Consider the following 22,000-nt stretch of genomic DNA (forward strand, 5'->3'; position numbering starts at 1 on the left):
CTGCTCCCACCTGGAACTAGAAAACTTTATCAACTTTGCTTCTAATTTCCACCCTTCTCTCACCTTTACATGGTCCATCTCCGACACTTCCCTTCCTCGACTTCTCTGTCTCCATCTCTGGGGATAGGCTGTCTAATAATATTCATTATAAGCCCACCGACTCCCACAGCTACCTCGACTACGCTTCTTCACACCCTGTCTCCTGTAAGAGCTCCATTCCATTCTCCCAGTTTCTCCGTCTGCGACACATCTGCTCTGATGATGCTAACTTCAATGACAGCACTTCTGATATGTCTTCCTTTTTCCTCAACTGAGGATTCCCCACCATTGTGGTTGACAGGGGCCTCTACCGTGTGCGGCCCATTTCCTGCACCTCCACCTTCACCCCTTCCCCTCCCTCCCAGAACCGTGACAGGGTTCCCCTTGTCCTCACTTTCCACCCCACCAGCCTCTACATCCAAAGGATCATCCTCCTCCATTTCCGCCACCTCCAGCGTGATGCCACTACCAAACGCATCTTCCCTTCCCCTCCCCTGTCAGCATTCCGAAGGGATCGTTCCCTCCGTGATACCCTGGTCCACTCCTCCATTACCCCCACCACCTCGTCCCCTTCCCACAGCCCCTTCCCCTGCAATCACAGGAGGTGTAATACCTGCCCATTTACCTCCTCTCTCTTCACTATCCAAACACTCCTTTCAGGTTAAGCAGCGATTTACTTGTACTTTTTTCAATGTAGTATACTGTATTCGCTGCTCACAATGTGGTCTCCTCTACACTGGGGAGACCAAACGCAGATTGGGTGGCCGCTTTGCGGAACACCTCCGCTCAGTCCATAAGCATGACTCTAAGCTTCCAGTTGCTGGCATTTTAACACTTCTCCCTGCTCTCATGCTCACATCTCTATCCTGGGCTTACTGCAGTGTTCCCAGTGAACATCAACGCAAGCTCGAGGAACAGTACCTCATTTACCGATTAGGCACACTACAGCCTGTCGGACTGAACATTGAGTTCAATCATTTCAGAACATGACGGGCCCCCCATTTTCATTTTTATTTTTACTTATTTTTTTATTTTTTATTTTTTATTTTTTATTTGTTCATTTTATTTTAGTTTGTTTCTACTGTGCCTACCCAGTGTTTTTTTTTCATGTTTGTACTTGGGGCCAGGGCGGTTAATTTATTTGTGAATTAACACCCTCTCTGCACTAATACTTTGTCATTCAGCACACTATTAACATACAGTTTGCCTTTGCTCCATGTCTTTCTGGTCAGTTATTCTCCGTGACATTGTCCTATCAACACCTTCTCTTTGGTTATCTCTTGTCCCACCCCCACTTTATTTGCTTAAAACCTATTACATTTCTAACCTTTGCCAGTTCTGATGAAAGGTCACTGACCTGAAACGTTAATTCTGCTTCTCTCTCCACAGATGCTGCCAGACCTGCTGAGTATTTCCAGTGTTTCTTGCTTTTATTTCAAGCATTTTATTAACTTCTGTAAAAAGCCTATTGAGAGCCATTGAGCATTGTCTTTAACAGATCCTGTTGTTTATTCTGTTCTGAACTTTCGCCAACATGTCCATTGCGAGAACCTCAGTCATATGATCCTGAGTTCAAGCTTCATTTGAGATCTTGAGCGGATAATCTGGGTTCACAATCCTAAATGTGTAATGAATTTCCTCATTTGGATGTTAAAACTGCCATTCTCTGATTATAAAATGCACAGCTAGATTAATTATCCCACCTGGATTAACTGACTGCCATGCTGTGGTATAATTACCAACTCCACAGTTCCATTAACAAATGGGCCACTTCAGGGCCTCAATTGGTCTCTGGGCGGGAAGAGCCCCTGGGAGGATCAGAATCGGGAATTCTGGCGTTGGGTTCCTTGGCGGTGGAGGCCAGAGAATTGGGGCAGAATCCTGCGGAAGTCCCACCACTGTCCCCTTAAGTGTCTAATTGGCACTAGATTTGGTGGGCCTTCCACAGAAGAGGCGACGCGTGGTTCGAGACACCCCCCCTCTCGCCTGGATATAATTCCGGCCAAAGGATGGCAGGAGTTTGGAACTCTCTTCCACAAATGGCAATTGGTGCTGGATCAATTGTTGATTTTAAATCTGAGATTAATAGATTTTTGGTAATTAAAGATATTATGGAACATTGGGCAAAGCTGGTTATATGGAGTTAAGTTGCAGATCAGCCATGCTCTTATTGAATGGCGGAACAGGCTCGAAGGGCTGAATGGCCTCCTTCTGTTCCTATATTCATAAAGGGGAGAAATTGAGATAAAAATTTAAAACATAGTTGTTAATATTAACAATTTAAAAAAGCAAAAACAAATTGAGAATGAGTAGTTAGCAAAGCATATGGGATCTTGGGCTTCATAAATAAAGGTATTGAGTACAAAAGCAGGGCTGCTATGCTGAATCTTTATAAATCTCTAGTTAGGCTACAACTAGAGTACAGTAGTGTACAGTTCTGGTCACCACACTTTAGGGAATATGTGAGGGTCCCTGAGAGGATGCAGAGGAGATTTACTAGAATGGTTCCAGGGAAGAGGAGTTTTAGCTATAAGGTTGGGTTAGAAAAGCTCGGATTGTTCATGGAGCAAAGGAGATTGAGGGGAGATCTTGATGGAGGTGTACAACATTATTACAGGTTTGGACAGGGACAGATTTAAGGTTTTGGGGGGGTGGTGGTGGGGAATGGTGACGTGAGGAAAAACTTTGAATACAGCGAGTGGTAATGACCTAAAACTCCATGGCTATGAGGGTGGTGGAAGTAGAGACAATGATTTCAAAAGGAAATTGGATGGGCACCTGAGACTCCAATACTGTTCCTCACCCACTGGCTTTCTGCAATATAACACATATCACACCAGTGAAATTCTGCTAGAGCTTATGCGACCTTGCAGGGAAAGAGTGGGAGAATGGGACTGACTGGCTTGCTCTATAGATAACCGGCATGGACTCGATGGGCGGAATGGCCTCCTCTGCGCCCTAATGACTCCATAACTTGTATTTATGTAGTGTCTTTAATGTCATAAAACATCCCAAGGCACCTTCAAATGAAGGGTTATCAAATACAATTGGACAATGAGCCACACAAGGAGATATTTGGACAGGTAACCAAAAGTTTGATCAAAGAGATAAGTTTTAAGGAGGGTCATAAAGTAGGAGAGAGAGGAATTCCAGAGCTTAGGGTCTTGGCAGTGAAAAGTATGGACACACGATGGAGAGATGAAAATCAGGGGTACACAAGAGGCCAGTTTGTTTTCTTTGACAACAGTTCAGACAGCTGATGTTCATTAACTAGCTTTTCTTTTCTGCCATAGAATTCTGCAGCAACTTCTCAATTATGAGGATGATGATATTGAAGAAATATTCTGCCGGAATTTCACAGTAGGTTGTTCTTGCTTTTTTTAAAATCCCTCTCTCTCTGATATTCCTCCTCTCCTCTCTAAGGTTACTAAGTTATACTGAGGTAAGGCCACACAGGCTCCAGCAGATCATCACTGGCACGATTGTGTTATTTTTCAGAATGCCAGTCAGTGAAGGATAGTACTGGAGCCAATCTTTACTCTATCTTTCCATTTATTCAAGCAGGAAGTAACTGATTGATGGTCATGAACCCATCACGATCCCCATTCCATGTCCCTTGCTGGAGGCTAAAGGGTCGCCAACTGTGGCTGGGCATATTCCTGGAGTTTTCGTCACATGACCTGCTGCCTCTAATCACCCCGCCCGGTCAAACAGCCCATCCAAATATTTTTATAGCTAATAAGCCAAAGTGTCAGAAGAATTTTTTTAATTTTAATTTTAACGCTGTTCTGATTTTTCTCCTGGGTTTTGCTTGGAGCAGTGTTCAAGAGGTTAACCTTTAATTCCTGGACACTCAAGCACATTCTTGGAGGATTGGGAACTCTACTGGGGACCATTGATGCCAACTGCATTACCCTGTTGCTGCCTTGACTCAGATCATCCAATCCGATAATGACCCTGAGGCTGTTTGACTCAATTTCAGAATTTATTAACCAGTCCATTGGGAAGCCCCTGGTTTATCTTTCTATGGCCACTACTTTAGGCTACAACAGCAACAACTGCATTGATATAGTGCCTTTAACATAGTAAAACGTCCCTGGTGCTTCACCGGAGCGATTTTCAAACAAAATTGGATGTTAAGTAACATAATAAAGATATTAGGACAGGTGACCTAAAGCTTGGTCAAAGTGATAGGTTTTAGGAAGCATCTTGAAGGAGAAAAGAGAGGTAGAGAGGCTAAGAGGTTTAGGGAGGTTAGGGCCGTAGCATTGCTGCAGCAGTGAAGTGGATATAGTACCGCATTGCCCAGAGATTATGAGCTCAAATCCTACTGTGGCAAGTTGTGAATACGTGTTCAATAAATCTCGTCGTATATAGGATGTTTAGGAAGGATGCTTAGGCCTTGGAGGGAGTACAGAGGAGATTAACTGGAATTGGTACCAGGGATGAGGGACTTCAGTAATGTGGAAAGACTCGAGAAATCAGGATTGTTCTTTCTAGAGCAGAGAAGGTTAAGGGGAGACTTAATAGCGGTGTTCAAGCTTATGAAGGGTTTTGATAGAGTAAATAAGGAGAAATTGTTTCCAATGGCAGGACAGTTGGTGACCAGAGGAGACAGATTTAAGGAAATTGGCAAAAGAACCTGATACAACTTGAGAGAAAAAACTTACGCAGCGAGTTGTTGTGATCTGGAATGCGCCATCTGAAAGGGTAATGGAAGCAGATTCAATTACAAAAGGAAATTGGATAAATATTTGAAGAAGAAAAATTCGCAGGGCTGTGGTGAAAGAGCAGGGTATTGGAACTAATCGGATACTCTTTCAAAGAGCCGGCACAGGCACGATGGGCCGAATGGTCTCCTCCTGTGCTGTATGATTCCATATCAGCAGGAAAAACAAATGACCATGAAAGCTACTGGCTTGTTGTAAAAACCCTATTGGGTCATTAATATCCTTCAGCGATGTCCGCCTTCCACTCACATCCATTTGACCTGTAAATGGCTCTGAAGTGGTCCAGCAAGCACTCAGTTACTTAGGATGGGCAATAAATGGAGCCCAGATCCCGAGAACAAAAAGTGTTTCAGAAATTAATCAACTACCTAATTTATATTTATTTTTAGTGTTATGGCCAGGTGAGGAGGGGGGTCTCAGGCTCCCCTCTTGCCCTTCCTCTTGTTTGACCACAACAGGGTTTATTCCTTTATTAACAGTGGTTGTGCTTACTCCCTCTGTGAGTGTTTTACCTTTTTCCTTTACTGTGGTCATGAAAGAACCAATCGGACAGGTTTTCTTGAGTTTAAACACGAAAGAGGTTAGTGTATTATACCTAACACTCTAACCCTATTTTAAAAAGCTAAAAAATATGCTACACATTCACACACATATTCACATGAGAATCACATGCATACAAATAGAATACAGGAGGAAAAATAAATTTGGTAGTTGGATTAAAGTCCAGAATAAATGAAACTTAAATACAGTCGGTAAATCCAGTAGTCCTCAGCTGAAGCTGCATTCTTGAAGTCCTGGCTGGTCAAAGTACACTTTGATTGGCCTTTTTTGCTTAGGGTTGCTTGAAGGCAGAATTGCATTTGGCTCTCTTCCCCTTGTTGCTGACTGTAGCGGTCTGTAGGTTTGGAGGGTCCCCCAGTCACAGACGGTTTTCAAACTTGATGTTTTCTGGAGACAGAGAGAGGGAGAGAAAAAGGGAAGTAGCAGCCTCCTTTGCTACCCCACACTGAGTTACTGCTTGTCTCTTTGGCTGTGTAAGAAAACCTCTAGTTTCTACAGAGATGTACAGGCGGTCACATGGTTCTCTCAAACCCCTTTGTTTCTAATGAGGTTTTTCTGGAATCTTCTAATGAAATTCAAGGTTCTACATGCTCCAGGGTGCCCATTCACACTTGAAGGGGATTGGTTCTTTCAAAGATAAAGTGTGAGGATGTCCTTGACTGTTGTGCTAATGAAGCCATTTTAGATATTTTAATCACAGAGAGCAAGCCATTGTCCTGGCTGGGCTTCTTGTTAGACTTTTTGTCTCCAGTTCAATCTCCTGGTATTTCAGATGTAAATAGCAGTGGCCATCTTTGCTTCTAGTTTTTTTAAAGTTTCTGTTGGATTTTTTCCTATTAAAAGTCTAATGTAAGTTTCCAACCAATGAAATTAATATTTCCCATTTGGCATATAGGGTTTTTCTGACACTAGTCTCAATTTTTTATAGTGTAATTTTTCCTTTCCTATTAGATCATCCCCAGCTGTAAGGGAAAACACTTTAGAAACAAAAGATATACCCCCTTATCGGTGGTATTTTTTAATCTGATGGAAGTATATGACACTCAAAACCCCTATTGTGCCATCTGTGTTCTTATTAATCAATCAATGTGTGGGCCAGGGACTGTAATTAATCCCAGTTACGTGAAAACAAGTTGGAAGCCGAGCTGTATTACTTCCGACATGTCAATCCACAAAACTGTGAGTGATTTTATCACATGATCATGTAAGCAGTCATTCCACCATCCCGCCGAGAGTAGGATTGCCAACTCTGGTTGTGTGTATTTCTGGAGGTTTCATCACATGACCTCTTCTCTCCAACTGCCCCGTCCCCCACACTCCTGTCTTAAGTTGCCAACCAGTCCATCTTTACAACCCCGTCTTCCCACACCGAGTGTAAAGAGGACAAACTCTCCATTACTCGAATGCTGACTGTCAGCCCCAACAGCCAATTTCCCCACCTCCAACATTTTTGCAACTTAATGAAAAAGTGATGAAAAGAAATAAAAGCAACAGACAATTTATGATTTTTCTCCCAGGGCTTGTCTCATAGCAGGGTCCTGGAGATTAATCTTTAAATCCTGGAGACTCCAGACCAATTCTGGAGCGTTGTCAGCCCTAGTGCGGAGAATCAGGACCACAAAGTTGCAATCCAATTTTCCGAGCCAGTCTCCCTGTGGAAGTGCAGGATTGTGAAGTTGCCTCTTCAATGCATTTGAGTCAAATTCATTTTTCCTCTATTTTAATGAGAGGTTTGGCCCAATTAAAATAAATGAGGTTAATTTGGCTTGTAGAGTGAAGGGGGTAATATCAAATAAACTGCCCCTTATACATCTTTCCCCGATTTATGTTTTCAGCAGATTGGACAAGATGTATAAAGGGCAGTGCAATCAATATCAGCTGTGACACAATAACACAAAGTCAGAGTTATGTCCATTGAATTAATACCTCCACTAAAATGGAACCTGAGAATTTTGATACAAATGTATTGAGTGCTCAAGTGATAAAATCGCTTCTAGGTCTGTTTCCTATTTAGCACAACAAAATAACTGTTGTTAGCACCACTCCATTTGCTTTCTTTACATTGTCTCTTCCAGATAGCGAGAGAAATGGATGATGGATCAATTGCTGAACGTGAACTTATTCCAAATGGTCAAAACATTCCTGTAAAAAAACATAACCGGTAAGTCCTCCCTTTTTCTAAAAAAAAACTTGCATTTATATAGCACCTTTCACAACCTCAGGATGTCCCAAAGTGCTTTACAATCAATGAGTTACTTTTGTAGTGCAGTCACTAACTAATGGAAATTGAGAAAAGCACACCATTGTTTCTTGATATCCTTATGATTCTTGTTCTGGGTTTTGGTCACAGAAGAGTTATCTTTCATTCCTAGAGGCTTCAAGACAATTGGTAACTGTAGTCTACTGGATTCTATTAGAGGCAATGGTAAGAGTATTGAGGTTTACAGAATCAGTGGGTAGATTGGGTTAACATACAGATCAGTGTGATCTAATTAAATGGCTGAGCAGACTTGAAGGGCTGAATGGCCTATCTTAGTTCCTAGGCAACATTTTCGGTATCTGAAACATTTACTTAATTAGGAATTATTTTTATTCATTCACAGTATGTGAGTATTGCTGGCAAGGCCTGCATTTATTGACCAAAAGAAGTGGTGGTAAGCCACCTTCTTGAAGAATACAACTGAATGGTTTGCTCGATGATTTCAGAGGGTATTTAAGAGTCAACCACATTGCTATGGGTCTGGAGTCACATATAAGGATGACAGATTTCCTTCCCTAAAGGCATTAGTGAAGCAGATAGGTTTCTACAACAATCCAATATTTTCATGGTCACCATTACAAATACTAGCTGTTTAATTACAGGTTTATTTAATTAATTAATTGAGTTTAGATTCCATATCTGCTGTGATGGGATGTGAACTCACGTTAGTTCTAGCCTTTATATTACTAGTCCTGTAACACGTCCACTATGCTACCATACCCAATTGAATAGATATCTCAGCATCAAAATCCCACCACAAGCGAAACAGTTCAATTACTGGAAATGTGCTATTAATAAATGGAATATGTATTGTTGTTTCAGAGCTGTCTGCCTTGACTGATATGCTTTAAATTTCAACATGTCTATTGACAGCACTGTGACAGTCAATGAGTTGGAGGTGGGGTGGTCCTTATAGCTGGATTCACTGCAAATAGTCTGTTAATTTTGCAACATAGTCCATTTGAGCAAAGTGTCTATGAACTACAGCAAACAGAACTCATGACCGAAACTATAGCAGAGTCTCCCTGTAAAAGCAGGATTATTTTTCCAGCAAAATGCAGTGAGTGAAGGATAGTTGCACAATACAAATATTGTGTGTAAATTCAATCCCTGTCACTTAGAGCAGTGATTGACGAGGGAATTACCCAATCATCATCACTCTGATTGTGACTTGTGTCACTATATGCAGCCTTTAAACTTACCTGGTATTTGTTGTTCTCAGGTGTATTGCTAGGTATGAAATTTTACATCGTTAAATCGAGTCTACAGCAGAGAAACAGGCCATTCAGCCCATCTGGTCTAAGCCGGTGTTTATGCTGCACATAAACTTTTCCCCACCCCTCTTTATCTCACCCTATCAACATATCCTTCTATTCCCTTCTCCATCGTGTGTTTATCCAGCTTCCCATTTAAATACATCTACACTATTCACCTCAATCACTCCCTGTGGTAGTGAGTTCCACATTCTCACCACTGTTTCTCCTGAATTCACGATTGGATTTATTAGTATCTTGTATTTGTGACCTCTAGTTCTGGTCTCCATCCCACAATCCGTTGATGGGGTTCAGTTACAATTTCCACTTTAATTGACGCTCTGTTTGCATTTCTCTGTTTCAGAAAGCAGTTTGTTGATGCCTACGTGGACTATGTGTTTAACAAGTCAGTGGAGAAACAGTTTAAAGCCTTTTCAGAAGGATTTCGATGGGCTGTCCCACTGCCAGTTGTAGATCTGTTCCTGCCTGTTGAGCTGATGGCTATTATCCACGGAAACACCAAATATGACTGGCAACTGCTGGAGCAAGTAAGAGCCGCTGTCTTTCTGGTCTTCCTGCAGCCTTGCGTATTTAACCATCGTAATCTCTGCAAGGCAAACATGCATCAAAGGGCTTGTTTTAACTAGCTGGAAACCAGCTTTAATAGTGCAGTGAAGCCTGATAATTGTCCGATTGGCACCATCACTATGGCCTGCTTTGAAGGGGCTTGCCACTGGGAGTTCCCTGCTTCAACCTGAGTCTGACCTCCCCTATCGAAACAATTCAGGTTCCTAACTATTTCCTCCAATTAATTATTGGAAAGACCAAAGACATTGTCTTCGGTTCCCAACACAAACTCTGTTCCCTAGCCACTGACTCCATCCTTCTTCCTTGCAGCTGTCTGAGGCTGAACCAGACTGTTCACAGCCTTGGACCCCGAGATGAGCTTCCAAACTCATATCCGTGCATCACTAAGACTGCTTATTTCTACCTCCACAACATTGCCCGTTTCAGCCCATGCCTCAGTCCATCTCATCCATACCTTTTGTTATCTCTGGACTTGATTATTCCAATGTACTCCTGTTGGTCTCCCACATTCTACCCTTCCCAAACTTGAAGCCATTCAAAACTCTACTGCTTGTGTCCCAATTTGCAAGAGGTTCTGTTCAGTCATCACCCCTGTGCTCACTGATCTACATTGACTCCCTGCTTGGCATTAAAATTCTCATCCTTGCTTTCAAATCACTTCATGGCCTCACCCCTCCCTATCTGTTACCTCCTCCAAACCTGCAAACTTTCAATTTCTTAGCACTCCACCACTCCCCCAATTCTGGCTTCTTGAGCAATTTTCATTGCTCCATTGGCAGGCATGCCTTCAGCTGCCTGGGCCCTAAGCTCTGGAATCCCTTCCCTAAACCTCTCCACCTTTTTCCTCCTTTAAGACGCTGCTAAAACTTACCTCTTTGACCAAGCTTTCGGCCACCTGCCCGAATATCTCCTTACGTGGCTCAGTGTCAATTTTTATCTGATAACACTCCTGTGAAGGCCTTGGTATGTTTTACTTTGTTAAAGGCGTTAGTTGTTATTGTTGATGACGCCCACAGCCTCATTTTCTTCCATGGAATAATGTAGTTTTTGGAACAATTTTATGAAACCATGTTCTGTGCACAACAATTGCTTCCATTAATGCTGTTTTCATTTGCACACGCTGGCAGAACACAATGTACTTTGGGTACACAAAGACTGATGAAATCATTGCAAATTTCTGGGAGATGTTTCATGATCTGACAGAGGAAGAGAAGAGGCATTTTCTTGGTGAGTTGTCTTGCTATTACATAGAGTTACAGAGGCCCTGGTAATACCAGGGAGGGGGGAGATTTAGCAGCTTGGAAATCCAGAGGGACAGATTTTCCGGAGATCCTGCTGAATTTAATGGCAGGACCTAATTTTTTAAAAATCTCTATCTCCGGACAAAGCTGGTCAGACTGAAGGCTGCAGCCTGACAACTGAAATCAGAAGGAGTTAGTGATCAAAAGGATGTAAGTGTTCAGGAGAGGCTTCAGTCAGATTGGGGACAGAGCAGGGTCTAGATTGGGAGGAAGGTCTAGATCGAGGGGGCAAGTTCTAGATTGGGGGTAGGATCTATATTGGGGTGCGGGGTCTAGATTGAGGGGGCAGTGTCTAGATTGGTGAGACAGGGTCTAGAATGGGGCAAGATCTAGTTTGGGGGGACAAGGTCTTAACTGAGGTGTAGGGTCTAGTGTTGGGGGCAGGGTCTAGTGTGGGGGGCAGGGCCTGGTGTGGGGGCCAGAGTCTAGGATGGGGGTCAGGGTTTAGTGTTGGAGGCAGGGTCTAGTGTTGGAGGCAGGGTCTAGTGTTGGAGGCAGGGTCTAGTGTTGGGGGCAGGGTCTAGTGTGGGGAGCAGGGTCTCGTGTGGGGAGCAGGGTCTAGTGTGGGGGTCAGGGTCTAGGATGGGGGGCAGGGTCTAGTGTTGGGGGCAGGGTCTACAATAGGGGGGCAGGGTCTAGGATGGAGGGCAGGGTCTAGGATGGGGGCAGGGTCTAGGATGGGGGCAGGGTCTAGTGTTGGGGGCAGGGTCTAGGATGGGGGTCAGGGTCTAGGATGGGAGTCAGGGTCTAGTGTTGGGGGGCAGGGTCTAGTGTTGGGGGGCAGGGTCTAGTGTTGGGGGGCAGGGTCTAGGATGGGGGGCAGGGTCTAGTGTTGGGGGCAGGGTCTAGGATGGGGGGGCAGGGTCTAGGATGGGGGGCAGGGTCTAGAATGGGGGCAGGGTCTAGTGTTGGGGTCAGGGTCTAGGATGGGGGGCAGGGTCTAGTGTTGGGGGCAGGGTCTAGTGTTGGGGGCAGGGTCTAGTGTTGGGGGCAGGGTCTAGGATGGGGGGCAGGGTCTAGTGTTGGGGGCAGGGTCTAGGATGGGGGGGGCAGGGTCTCGGATGGGGGTCAGGGTCTAGGATGGGGGGCAGGGTCTAGTGTTGGGGGCAGGGTCTAGGATGGGGGGCAGGGTCTAGGATGGGGGGCAGGGTCTAGTGTTGGGGGCAGGGTCGAGGATGTGGGGCAGGGTCGAGGATGTGGGCAGGGTCTAGTGTTGGCGGCAGGGTCTAGGATTGGGGGGCAGGTTCTAGGATGGGGACCAGGGTCTAGGATGGAGGTCAGGGTCTAGTGTTGGGGGGCAGGGTCTAGTGTTGGGGGGCAGGGTCTAGGATGGGGGGCAGGGTCTAGGATGGGGGGCAGGGTCTAGTGTTGGGGGCAGGGTCTAGTGTTGGGGGGGAAGGGTCTAGGATGGGGGGCAGGGTCTAGTGTTGGGGGGCAGGGTCTTGGATGAGGGGCAGGGTCTAGTGTTGGGGGGGAAGAATCTAGGATGGGGGGCAGGGTCTAGTGTTGGTGGCAGGGTCTAGGATGGGGGCAGGGTCTAGTGTTGGGGGGCAGGGTCTAGTGTTGGGGGGCAGGGTCTAGGATGGGGGGCAGGGTCTAGTGTTGTGGGGGAAGGATCTAGGATGGGGGGAAGGATCTAGGATGGGGGGCAGGGTCTAGTGTTGGGGGGCAGGGTCTAGGATGGGGGCATGGTCTAGTGTTGGGGGCAGGGTCTAGTGTTGGGGGGGAAGGGTCTAGGATGGGGGCAGGGTCTAGTGTTGGGGGCAGGGTCTAGTGTTGGGGGGGCAGGGTCTAGTGTTGGGGGGCAGGGTCTAGGATGGGGGCAGGGTCTAGTGTTGGGGGGCAGGGTCTAGTGTTGGGGGGCAGGGTCTAGGATGAGGGCAGGGTCTAGTGTTGGGGGCAGGGTCTAGTGTTGGGGGCAGGGTCTAGTGTTGGGGGGAAGGGTCTAGGATGGGGGGCAGGGTCTAGTGTTGGGGGGCAGGGTCTAGGATGGGGGCAGGGTCTAGTGTTGGGGGGCAGGGTCTAGTGTTGGGGGGCAGGGTCTAGTGTTGGGGGGCAGGGTCTAGGATGGGGGCAGCGTCTAGTGTTGGGGGGCAGGGTCTAGTGTTGGGGGGGAAGGGTCTAGGATGGGGGGCAGGGTCTAGTGTTGGGGGGCAGGGTCTAGTGTTGGGGGGCAGGGTCTAGGATGGGGGTAGGGTCTAGTGTTGGGGGGCAGGGTCTAGTGTTGGGGGGGGAAGGGTCCATGATGGGGGGCAGGGTCTAGGATGGGGGCAGCGTCTAGTGTTGGGGGGCAGGGTCTAGTGTTGGGGGGGAAGGGTCTAGGATGGGGGGCAGGGTCTAGTGTTGGGGGGCAGGGTCTAGTGTTGGGGGGCAGGGTCTAGGATGGGGGCAGGGTCTAGTGTTGGGGGGCAGGGTCTAGTGTTGGGGGGGAAGGGTCCAGGATGGGGGGCAGGGTCTAGTGTTGGGGGGCAGGGTCTAGGATGGGGGGCAGGGTCTAGGATGGGGGGCAGGGTCTAGGATGGGGGTCAGGGTCTAGCACCCTGCAGAATGTTTTCTCCTTCACCATTTATGATCACATCATGGATAGAGCTAGTGACATTGTGACATTAACAGAGAGCTGGCATATGGGTCATATCTTCTTCACTCTCACCAAAGCCTCCCGTTCTGCTAATCAATCCATCACTTGCCCCACCCAAGCTACCAGTGATGGTAGGATAGCCCTTATCACCAAGTCCCACCTTCATTGCTTCCTTACCCCTGTGTCAGCTTCTCCTGTGCCAGTCTTGGTTCAGTGAGTAACCCTCTCACCTGAGTCAGAAGGCTGTGGATTCAACTCCCACTCCAGGGACTTAAGAACAAAATCTAAGCTGACGTTCCCAGTGTAGTACTGATGGAGTGTTGCATTGTTGGAGGTGTTGACTTTCTGATGAGATGTTAAACTGGAGCCTGTCTGCCTTCTCAGCTGGATGTAAAAGATCCCCTGGCTGCTAATTTGGAGAACACAGGAGTTCTCCCCAGAGTTTCGGCTAAAGTTGATCTCTTAATGAACATCTCTAAAAACAGATTATCTGGTCATGATCAGATTGCTGTTTATGGGATCTTGCTGTGTACAAATTGGCTGCTGCATTTCCTACATTACAACAGTGACTACACTTCAAAAGTATTTCATTGGCTGTAAAGTACTTTGGGAGGTCCTGAGGTCATGAAGGGTGCAATATAAATGCAAGTCTTTCTATTGTGAGCATCTTCCATCCCTCCCACCTCTCTCAAAATCTTCATCATGCACTATCCCAGACTGCCTCCTTCACCAAGATCCATTTACTTCTCACAACCCTGCACAGTGACTCCTTGTCCTCAGTGATTGCAAACAGCATCTAAACTCCCCATATCCCCTCTCCATTCTTCAGTTTCCTTTCCTCTGAACCTCACTTAATCTTGCTCCTCAGATAATCTACATATTCAGCCAGCTCTCCGACTTCACTATCTCTTGTGGTGTCTCCCCATCAAAGGCCTTAGTCCCTGATGAAACCATATCTGACTGATTACATCCTTGTTTCCCTTAACAAATTCAACCTTGCCCTAAATCCCTTGTCTTCAATTGTCGAGCTGGAAGTGGTTATGGAGATAGGGAGCACTGAGAGCTGAGGCCATGGGGGATTTGAAAACAATAGAGTAATTTACGGCACAGAAGGAGGCCATTCGGCCCATTGAGTCCATGTGACTCTCTGTGTTGCAATCCAGTCAGTCCCACTCCCCCGCTCTATCCCTGTAGCCCTGCAAGTTTGTTTCCTTCACATGCCCATGAGGTGTTGCTGGTCTGGGAGCCAATGTAGGTCAGCGAGTGGAGGGATAATGGGTGAATGGGACTTGATAAGAATTAGGATATGGGGTGGCAACTGAATTTTCGATGAGCTCCAATTAACAGAGGGTGGAAGATGGGCTGGCCAGGAGAGAGTTGAAATAATCAAGCCAAGAGGCAAAGACATGAATGAGTGTTTATGTGGAAGCTAGATAAACACATGAGGGAGAACAGAATAAAAGGTTATGTTGATAGGATGAGGTGAAATAGAGGTGGGAAGAGGCTCATGTGAAGCATGAATACCAGCACAGAGCAGATGGGCCAAATGGCCTGTTTCTGTGCTGTAAATTTCTATGCAGAAAAGGATTCTGGGTCAGCCAATATTTTGGAAAAATTCCTGCAACATTTAGATTATTGAAGTGTTAATTTCTGTTTGTTTCTCGTTGCTAGCATTCCTGACGGGATGTGATAGGGTTCCAGTTGGAGGCATGGGGAGCCTCAGTATTACCATCAACCATGTCCCATGGGATGATCCCGATTTGTACTTTCCAACTGCCCATATCTGTAACAAGACACTGCATCTCCCCAAGTACAGCAGCATGGAGATTCTACAAGAAAGGTTCCTTCGGGCAATCCGTTTCTGTAAAGAATTTGGCATAGATTAATGGTTGAATTCAGAAGCTGTTTCTTTACATTACCTATATTGTCCAATATTGGTTATTAATACACAGCAACCAAATCTAGTTGTGTTTGCACAGGTCTGCTAACCCCCTTCCTTTCGACTACAACCTCTTGTTATTTCATTTTTAGTTAACTGGTCACTAATGTGTTCATATTTTGGATGTGTTAACAGTTGCCAACATGTAAGTTGATGATGATAACGACAATAAAAGCATCAAATTTGAAGCTCGAACTACCATAATGCTTCAGTCTTTAAGTCAGTCTTATGTGTATCTTTTTTCGGCCCTGGGTTTTGCTGATAAGTTTATAAAATTTACTGTGCGTTGGATAGAATGACGGAAGATAGACCATGTTTGTTTCAGGCACTTCAACCCCCAGTGCTTATATTGGAGCAGTGGGGGGACTTTTCCCAGGCCATTGGAGGAGGGAGCCAGGAAAATTTGAAAAAAATGTGGGTGGACAGGTAACCCAATGGGTTCCCACCTCCTCCCGCTTTTCCCAGTGAGGAGATGCGTGTGCAGACGGTAACCCACCTGTCACTGGTGGGAAGCCATTAAGGTAATTACTAAGGCACTGGCAGGCATTTTTGTAAGGCTATGGAATTTTGCTGGCAGGGCATGAAATCCTTGCTGAATCTGCAGCTCATCTACTCACAGGAGGTGAGAGCAGAGTGAGAGGTGAGAGCACCATGAGATTCATATGCAGTGGTCACTTTAGAGAATAAACTTGGTGATCCTCAGGACATCCGCAACCAAATGCAGTTATTTGTTGTCACCTGCGGCCGAATCCACTGGGTAGTGCTGGGCGTGAGGAATTAGCTGCCAGGCCCATCAGCGATATGGTGCCCCCAACTGGTGCCGCCCTCCCCTTCTCCAGTCATCTCAGCATTCACACTGGATCTGCTGGCAGCCCTTCACTTCAGGAGCCCTGATTGACCCACCTGCCTCCTCAGACCACCCGTCATCCCTAATTGGACGGTGATCCCTGAGGTAGCTTCTCTATTGGCCTCCCCAAGGAAGATCACGTCTGATGTCCCGTCACGCACACGTCCAGCTTCACGACCTGGAAACAGCCCGCAGTAGGGTCACAACACAAATGGGAAAATTCAGCCCCTTGCCTTTATTTTGTCAGTGTAACAAAAGCATGGATTTGGATTTCAGCAGCTGATATTGAAGAAATTATCAGGAGCTAATTGCTATTATAGTTTCATGTTATAATTTGCTCCTGTAATAACAGTAGACAGTAGTATCCATGAATGCTCGACTCCAAACTTTGGGCGATATAATAAAAGCTATATTTAAAGACCGTACATATTTGAAGCTAATTATGAGATCATTCTCAACATTAGTGTATTTTTACTTCAATTGTATTGCATTTGTCAACAAAAATAAATAAAGTAAGTCCAGTGTTTTTACAAATTCCATGTGCAGTTATTGATATTTGATCATCAACAGAGGTCATGTCAAGAAACACTCCTTCATACAACAGGAAGTGGATATCTGCAATTCTGACCCAAAAAAAGCTGTTGAGAAACAATCAATTGAAAATGTGAATACTGAAATTGATAGATTTTTATTGGGCAAGGGTTTTAAGGGTAGAGTGGGTAGATAGAGTTAAGATTCAGAGTAGCCATAATCTAATTGAATGGAAGAACAGGCTTGAGGGGCTGAATGGCCTTCTCCTGTTCTTATGTTCCTATTATGAGTCAGCGACAGCAGGAGCTCCTGTGATTGACCGCTGCATCTCTATAAGGCAGATTGTGCACCATTGTGCTTTCATTGACTTGCTCTGTACTGCAGTTGCATGGTACTCTGTAGGTTGTTGACAGTATTCACTGGCTCAGGGATTGGCTCATCTGCCTTTTGCTGGCATTTCTTCCGTTAAGGGTCCCATTAGCCTCCTCCAGGTACTCATCTGCCTGATGCCATTCAAACCTCTTGGAGGTGGCCAGGTTATTTAACCATTGCCCAGAGTTTGGAGTTGAGCATTCATGGATACTATTGGAGGTGGTGGGGTGGGGGAAGTGGGGAGCGAGCTGCTGGAGAGCAGGGTGGGAGGATTAGCAAGGAGCGGGGAGCGAGCGGCTGGAGGGGGGGAGCGGGAGTGAGGGAAGCGAGGGGTGGGGATCAATCAGCCAAGGGGGGTGGGGGGGGGAGCACTGGCGAGGTCTAGAGTGAGTGGCCGAAAGGGGGAGAGTGGCCGGTGGGGCGGGAGAGAGTAACTGGGTGGGGGGAAGCGGGTGATGAGTAGCTGATGACGTCTTCCTGCACATGCGCCAATTAGTCCTGGCAAGAAGTAGGCTGCGAATGTGCAGCATCTGACCGAGCGCAGGAGACCGTTTGCGCGTGTGGGCAGCTCGGAGCGCTCTGATGACATCAGCGGGCGTTGCGTTGTCAGGAGTCACTTTGTTAAATTTGACTATTCCAGATCAGGCATTGACAAGGCTTCCACAAAGGTCGGGTGGCGGTCCAGTCAACATTTGAAAGTTATGCCACTGACAATTAACTGACCATCAGGAGGAGACCCACACTGTTGGCTGCCTGACAGCAAATCCGAGGCATGAGCTGGTGACCGGTCAAGCATCAAAGTTCCAATTATTTTAGAACTCCTTGGGCGGAATTTAGTGAGGCCATTTGGAGCGGGACTGGAGACATGGGGGCCGGAGAACGCGCCCGCCCAGAAATCGAATGTCGTGACGTCGGTTTCGGATTTAGTCAGTAGCGGGAAAGATCCAAGGTGAAGGTCGCCACCCCGCGTGACAGGACTGCAATTTGAATTGTTGAACAGGTCACTGTAATATATTAGCATACAATTCATCACGATTCAATGGGGGGGTTTGGAATTAAGTGAATGGTGGGCGGCCCTCGTGCCTTCGGATCCCCGGCCGTTGAAAGGTGGTGGCACCGAGGCGAGGCCTCAGTGTTTCGACAGGAAGGCAGCCATGAGGAGCAGTGGATGGGGGAAGAGCAGGGAACACAGGGCATTGTCGGCCTGCAGTGCTGTGCACTGTGCACGGGTGGGCTTGGTCTCGGGTGTCAGTGCTGGGTGGGGGTCTCGGGTGAGAGGTCAGGTGGCCATACTACTAGGTAAGACAGTCGGGTGCTCATACCATTGGGTGCTGGGCTGGCTCTCAGCAAGGGTGTGCACTGAGGTCCGTTAGCGCATAAGCCAAGGGGAGTAGCAAAGGTAAAGGTGCTAAGGCAAGTTCCTCTCTGCAAGGACAGCGCCCTGGGGCCTGCTGACCAGCTGGCGTGTGTCTCATACACCCTGTCTTTGTGGACCCCCGTGGCATGATGCAGTGCCTCTAATGGAGGAAGGGCAGGGAGGCAGCTGCGCCTGTCTGTGAAGCTCCATGATGAGAGTGACAGCAGCCGGTCATGCCAAGAAGGGCCCACCAGAGCTAGAGAGTGCACTGGACTCAACTCAACTACCTCCAAATATCTGAGTGGCAGTGTCACTGAAGACTACAGCTCTCCAGGGAGGCTGTCACTGACGTATATGCCCTGCTGCAGGATAAGTTGTGACCTATCTGAGACACTTACCAAAGATGACCTCCAGGAAGCTGCAGCGCATGTGTGTTGACATCATAGTGACGTCACTCGTTCACTGCGCAGACTCAGTTTCGTCCCGGACTCCCCGCTCAGGTTAAGTTTTTAATTTCAATACTTACCAGCAGAACGCTTAACATGTGTATCCGGCCCAACCTAGACTCGGCCCGACCCGACCCGAGCCCGAAAGCTGGATCCGTAAGAGGGGCCCGACCCGACCCGAACATAAGAAATAGGAGCAGGAATAGGCCATTCAGCCCCACAGGCCTGCCTTGCCATTCAATAAGATCATGGCTGATCTGTCCCAGGCCTCAACTCCTCTTTCAGACCTGCTCCGCATAACCCTCGCCTCCCCGAGATTTCAAAACTCTATCTACCTTCTTAAATATTTTATTTTATTTAGAGATACAGCACTGAAACAGGCCCTTCGGCCCACCGAGTCTGTGCCGACCATCTACCACCCATTTATACTAACCCTACAGTAATCCCATATTCCCTACCACCTACCTACACTAGGGGCAATTCACAACAGCCAATTTACCTATCAACCTGCAAGTCTTTGGCTGTGGGAGGAAACCGGAGCACCCGGCAAAAACCCACGTGGTCACAGGGAGAACTTGCAAACTCCACACAGGCAGTACCCAGAATCAAACCTGGGTCCCTGGAGCTATGAGACTGTGGTGTTAACCACTGCACCACTGTGCCACCCAAAATACTGTCAGTGATCTAGCCTCCACAACTCTACAATGGGCAGCACAGTGGTGCAGTGGTTAGCACTGCAGCCTCACAGCTCCAGCGACCTGGGTTCAGTTCTGGGTACTGCCTATGCAGAGTTTGCAAGTTCTCCGTGTGGGTTTCTGCCAGGTGTTCCGGTTTCTTTCCACAGCCAAGGACTTTCAGGTTGATAGGTAAATTGGCCATTGTAAATTGCCCCTAGTGTAGTGTAGGGGGGTGTGGTAGGGAATATAGGATTAGTATAAATGGGTGGTTGATGGTTGGCACAGGCTCGGTGGGCTGAAGGGCCTGTTTCAATGTTATATCTCTAAATAAATAAACTCTCTGAGGTAGAGAATTCCAGAGATTCACCACCCTCTGAGAGAAGAAATTGCTTTGCATCTCAGTTTTAAATGAGTGACCCCTTATTCTGTAACTATGTCCCCTAGTTTGAGACTCCCCCACCAGCGGAAACATATTCTCAACATCTACCCTGTCAAGCCCGCTTAAAATCTTATATGTTTCTGTAAGATCACCTCTCATTCTTCTAAACTCCAATGAATAAAGGCCTAACCTGTTTAGCCGTTCTTGATAAGACAACCCCTTCATCCCAGGAATCAGCCAGTGAACCTTTTTTGAACAGCCTCTAATGCTAGTATATCCTTCCTTAAATACGGGGACCAAAACTGTACACAGTACTCCAGGTGTGGCCTCACCAACACCCGGTACAGCTGTAACAAGATTTCCCTATTTTTAAACTCCAAGTGCCCAGCAATAAAGCCCAAAATTCCATTTGCCTTCCCAATTACTTGCTGCACCTGCATGCTAACCTTTTGTGTTTCATGTACAAGAACACCCAGATCCCTCTGTACTGCAGTATTTTGTAGTCTTTCTCCATCTAAATAATCTGCCTTTTTATTCTTCCTGCCAAAGTGGATGACCTCACACTTTCCCACATTGAACACCATCTGCTAAGTTTTTGCCCACTCACTTAACCTATCTATATCCCTTTGCAGATTCTTTGTGTCCTCATCACAACATGCCTTCCCACCTATTTTTGTATCGTCAGTAAATTTGGATACATTACACTCTGTCCCTTCCTCTAAGTCATTAATATAGATAATAAATAGTTGAGGCCCTAGGACCGATCCTTGTGGCACCCCAGTAGTTACGGCTTTCCAACCTGAAAAAGACCCATTGATCCCGACTCTCTGCCTTCTGTGTGTTAGCCAATCCTCAATCCATGCCAACACATTACCCCCAATACCCTGAGCTCCTATTTTGTGCAATAACCTTTTATGTGGCACCTTATCAAATGCCTTCTGAAAATTCAAATACTCAACATCTACTGGTTCCCCTTTATCCACTCTGCTTATTATATCCTCAAAGAACTCTAACAAATTTGTCAAACATGATTTCCCTTTCGTAAAACCGTGTTAACTCTGTTTGATTGCATTATGTTTTTCTAAATGTCCTGCTATTTCTTCCTTAATAATGGACTCTAGCATTTTCCCAATGACTGATGTTACACTAACTGGTCTGTAGTTTCCTGCTTTCTGTCTCCCTCCTTTCTTGAATAGGGGTGTCACATTAGCGCTTTTCCAATCCGCTGGTACCCTACCGGAATCCAGTGAGTTTTGGTATATTATGACCAATACCTCCACTATCTCTGCAGCCACTTCTTTTAAAACCCTTGATGCAGGACATCAGGTCCTGGCGACTTGTCTGCCTTTAGTCCCATCGGTTTGTCCAGCACCTTTTCCCTCATGATAGAGATTGTTACAAGCTCCTCCCTCCCATTTACACCTTGGCTCATCTATTATTGTTGGGATGTTTATAGTGTCCTCCACCGTGAAGACTGATGCAAAATATTGGTTTAAATTATCTGCCATTTCCCTGGTCCCTGTTATTAATTCCCCAGTCTCATCCTCTAAGGGTCCCACACTCACTTTAGCTACTCTCTTCCTTTTAATATATCCGTAGAAGCTCTTACTGTTTGTTTTTCTATTTCTTGCCAATTTACTCTCATAATCAATTTTCTCCCTCTTTATTAGTTTTTTAGTCATCCACTGCTGGTTTCTAAAAAATACCCAATCCTCTGGCCTACCACTAGCTTTCACCGCATTGTACACCTTTGTTTCTGATTTGATACTCTCCTTAACTTCCTTTGTTATCCACAGGTGGTTCATCGTTCTCTTTGAGTCCTTCCTTCTGACTGGAATAAATGTTTGCTGAGTGTTATGAAATATCTGCTTAAAAATCTGCCACTGCTCATCGACTGACTTCCCCTGTAGTCTATTTTCCCAGCCCACTTTAGACAACTCTTTCTTCCTACCTCTGTAATTGCCCTTGTTTAACTTGAAGACACTGGTTTGAGACCCGAGTTGCTCACCCTCAAACTGAATCTGAAATTCCACCATGTTATGATCGCTTCCCCCAAAGGATCCTTAACTACGAGATCTCTTATTAATCCGACCTCATTACACATTGCCAAATCTAAAATAGCCTGTCGTCGGGTCCCGTCGG

At 46.3% G+C, this 22,000-nt stretch overlaps 1 protein-coding gene across 2 annotated transcripts in view; it reads left to right on the forward strand.

Moving 5' to 3' along the window:
• LOC137377090 (probable E3 ubiquitin-protein ligase HERC3) overlaps nucleotides 1–16,589 on the forward strand; it is a 78,115-nt gene extending 61,526 nt beyond the window's left edge. For both annotated transcript variants that reach the window (XM_068046390.1, XM_068046380.1), the window contains exons 20-24: nucleotides 3,333–3,399; nucleotides 7,406–7,491; nucleotides 9,208–9,391; nucleotides 10,559–10,658; nucleotides 14,982–16,589. In XM_068046390.1, the coding sequence (XP_067902491.1) occupies nucleotides 3,333–3,399; nucleotides 7,406–7,491; nucleotides 9,208–9,391; nucleotides 10,559–10,658; nucleotides 14,982–15,196 (652 nt within the window). In that variant the 3' untranslated portion in view covers nucleotides 15,197–16,589. The remainder of the gene's footprint in view (nucleotides 1–3,332; nucleotides 3,400–7,405; nucleotides 7,492–9,207; nucleotides 9,392–10,558; nucleotides 10,659–14,981) is intronic.
• The last annotated feature ends 5,411 nt before the right edge of the window (nucleotides 16,590–22,000 follow it).

This window comes from Heterodontus francisci, chromosome 1 (assembly GCF_036365525.1).
Source record: "Heterodontus francisci isolate sHetFra1 chromosome 1, sHetFra1.hap1, whole genome shotgun sequence".
Lineage (NCBI taxonomy): Eukaryota > Metazoa > Chordata > Chondrichthyes > Heterodontiformes > Heterodontidae > Heterodontus > Heterodontus francisci.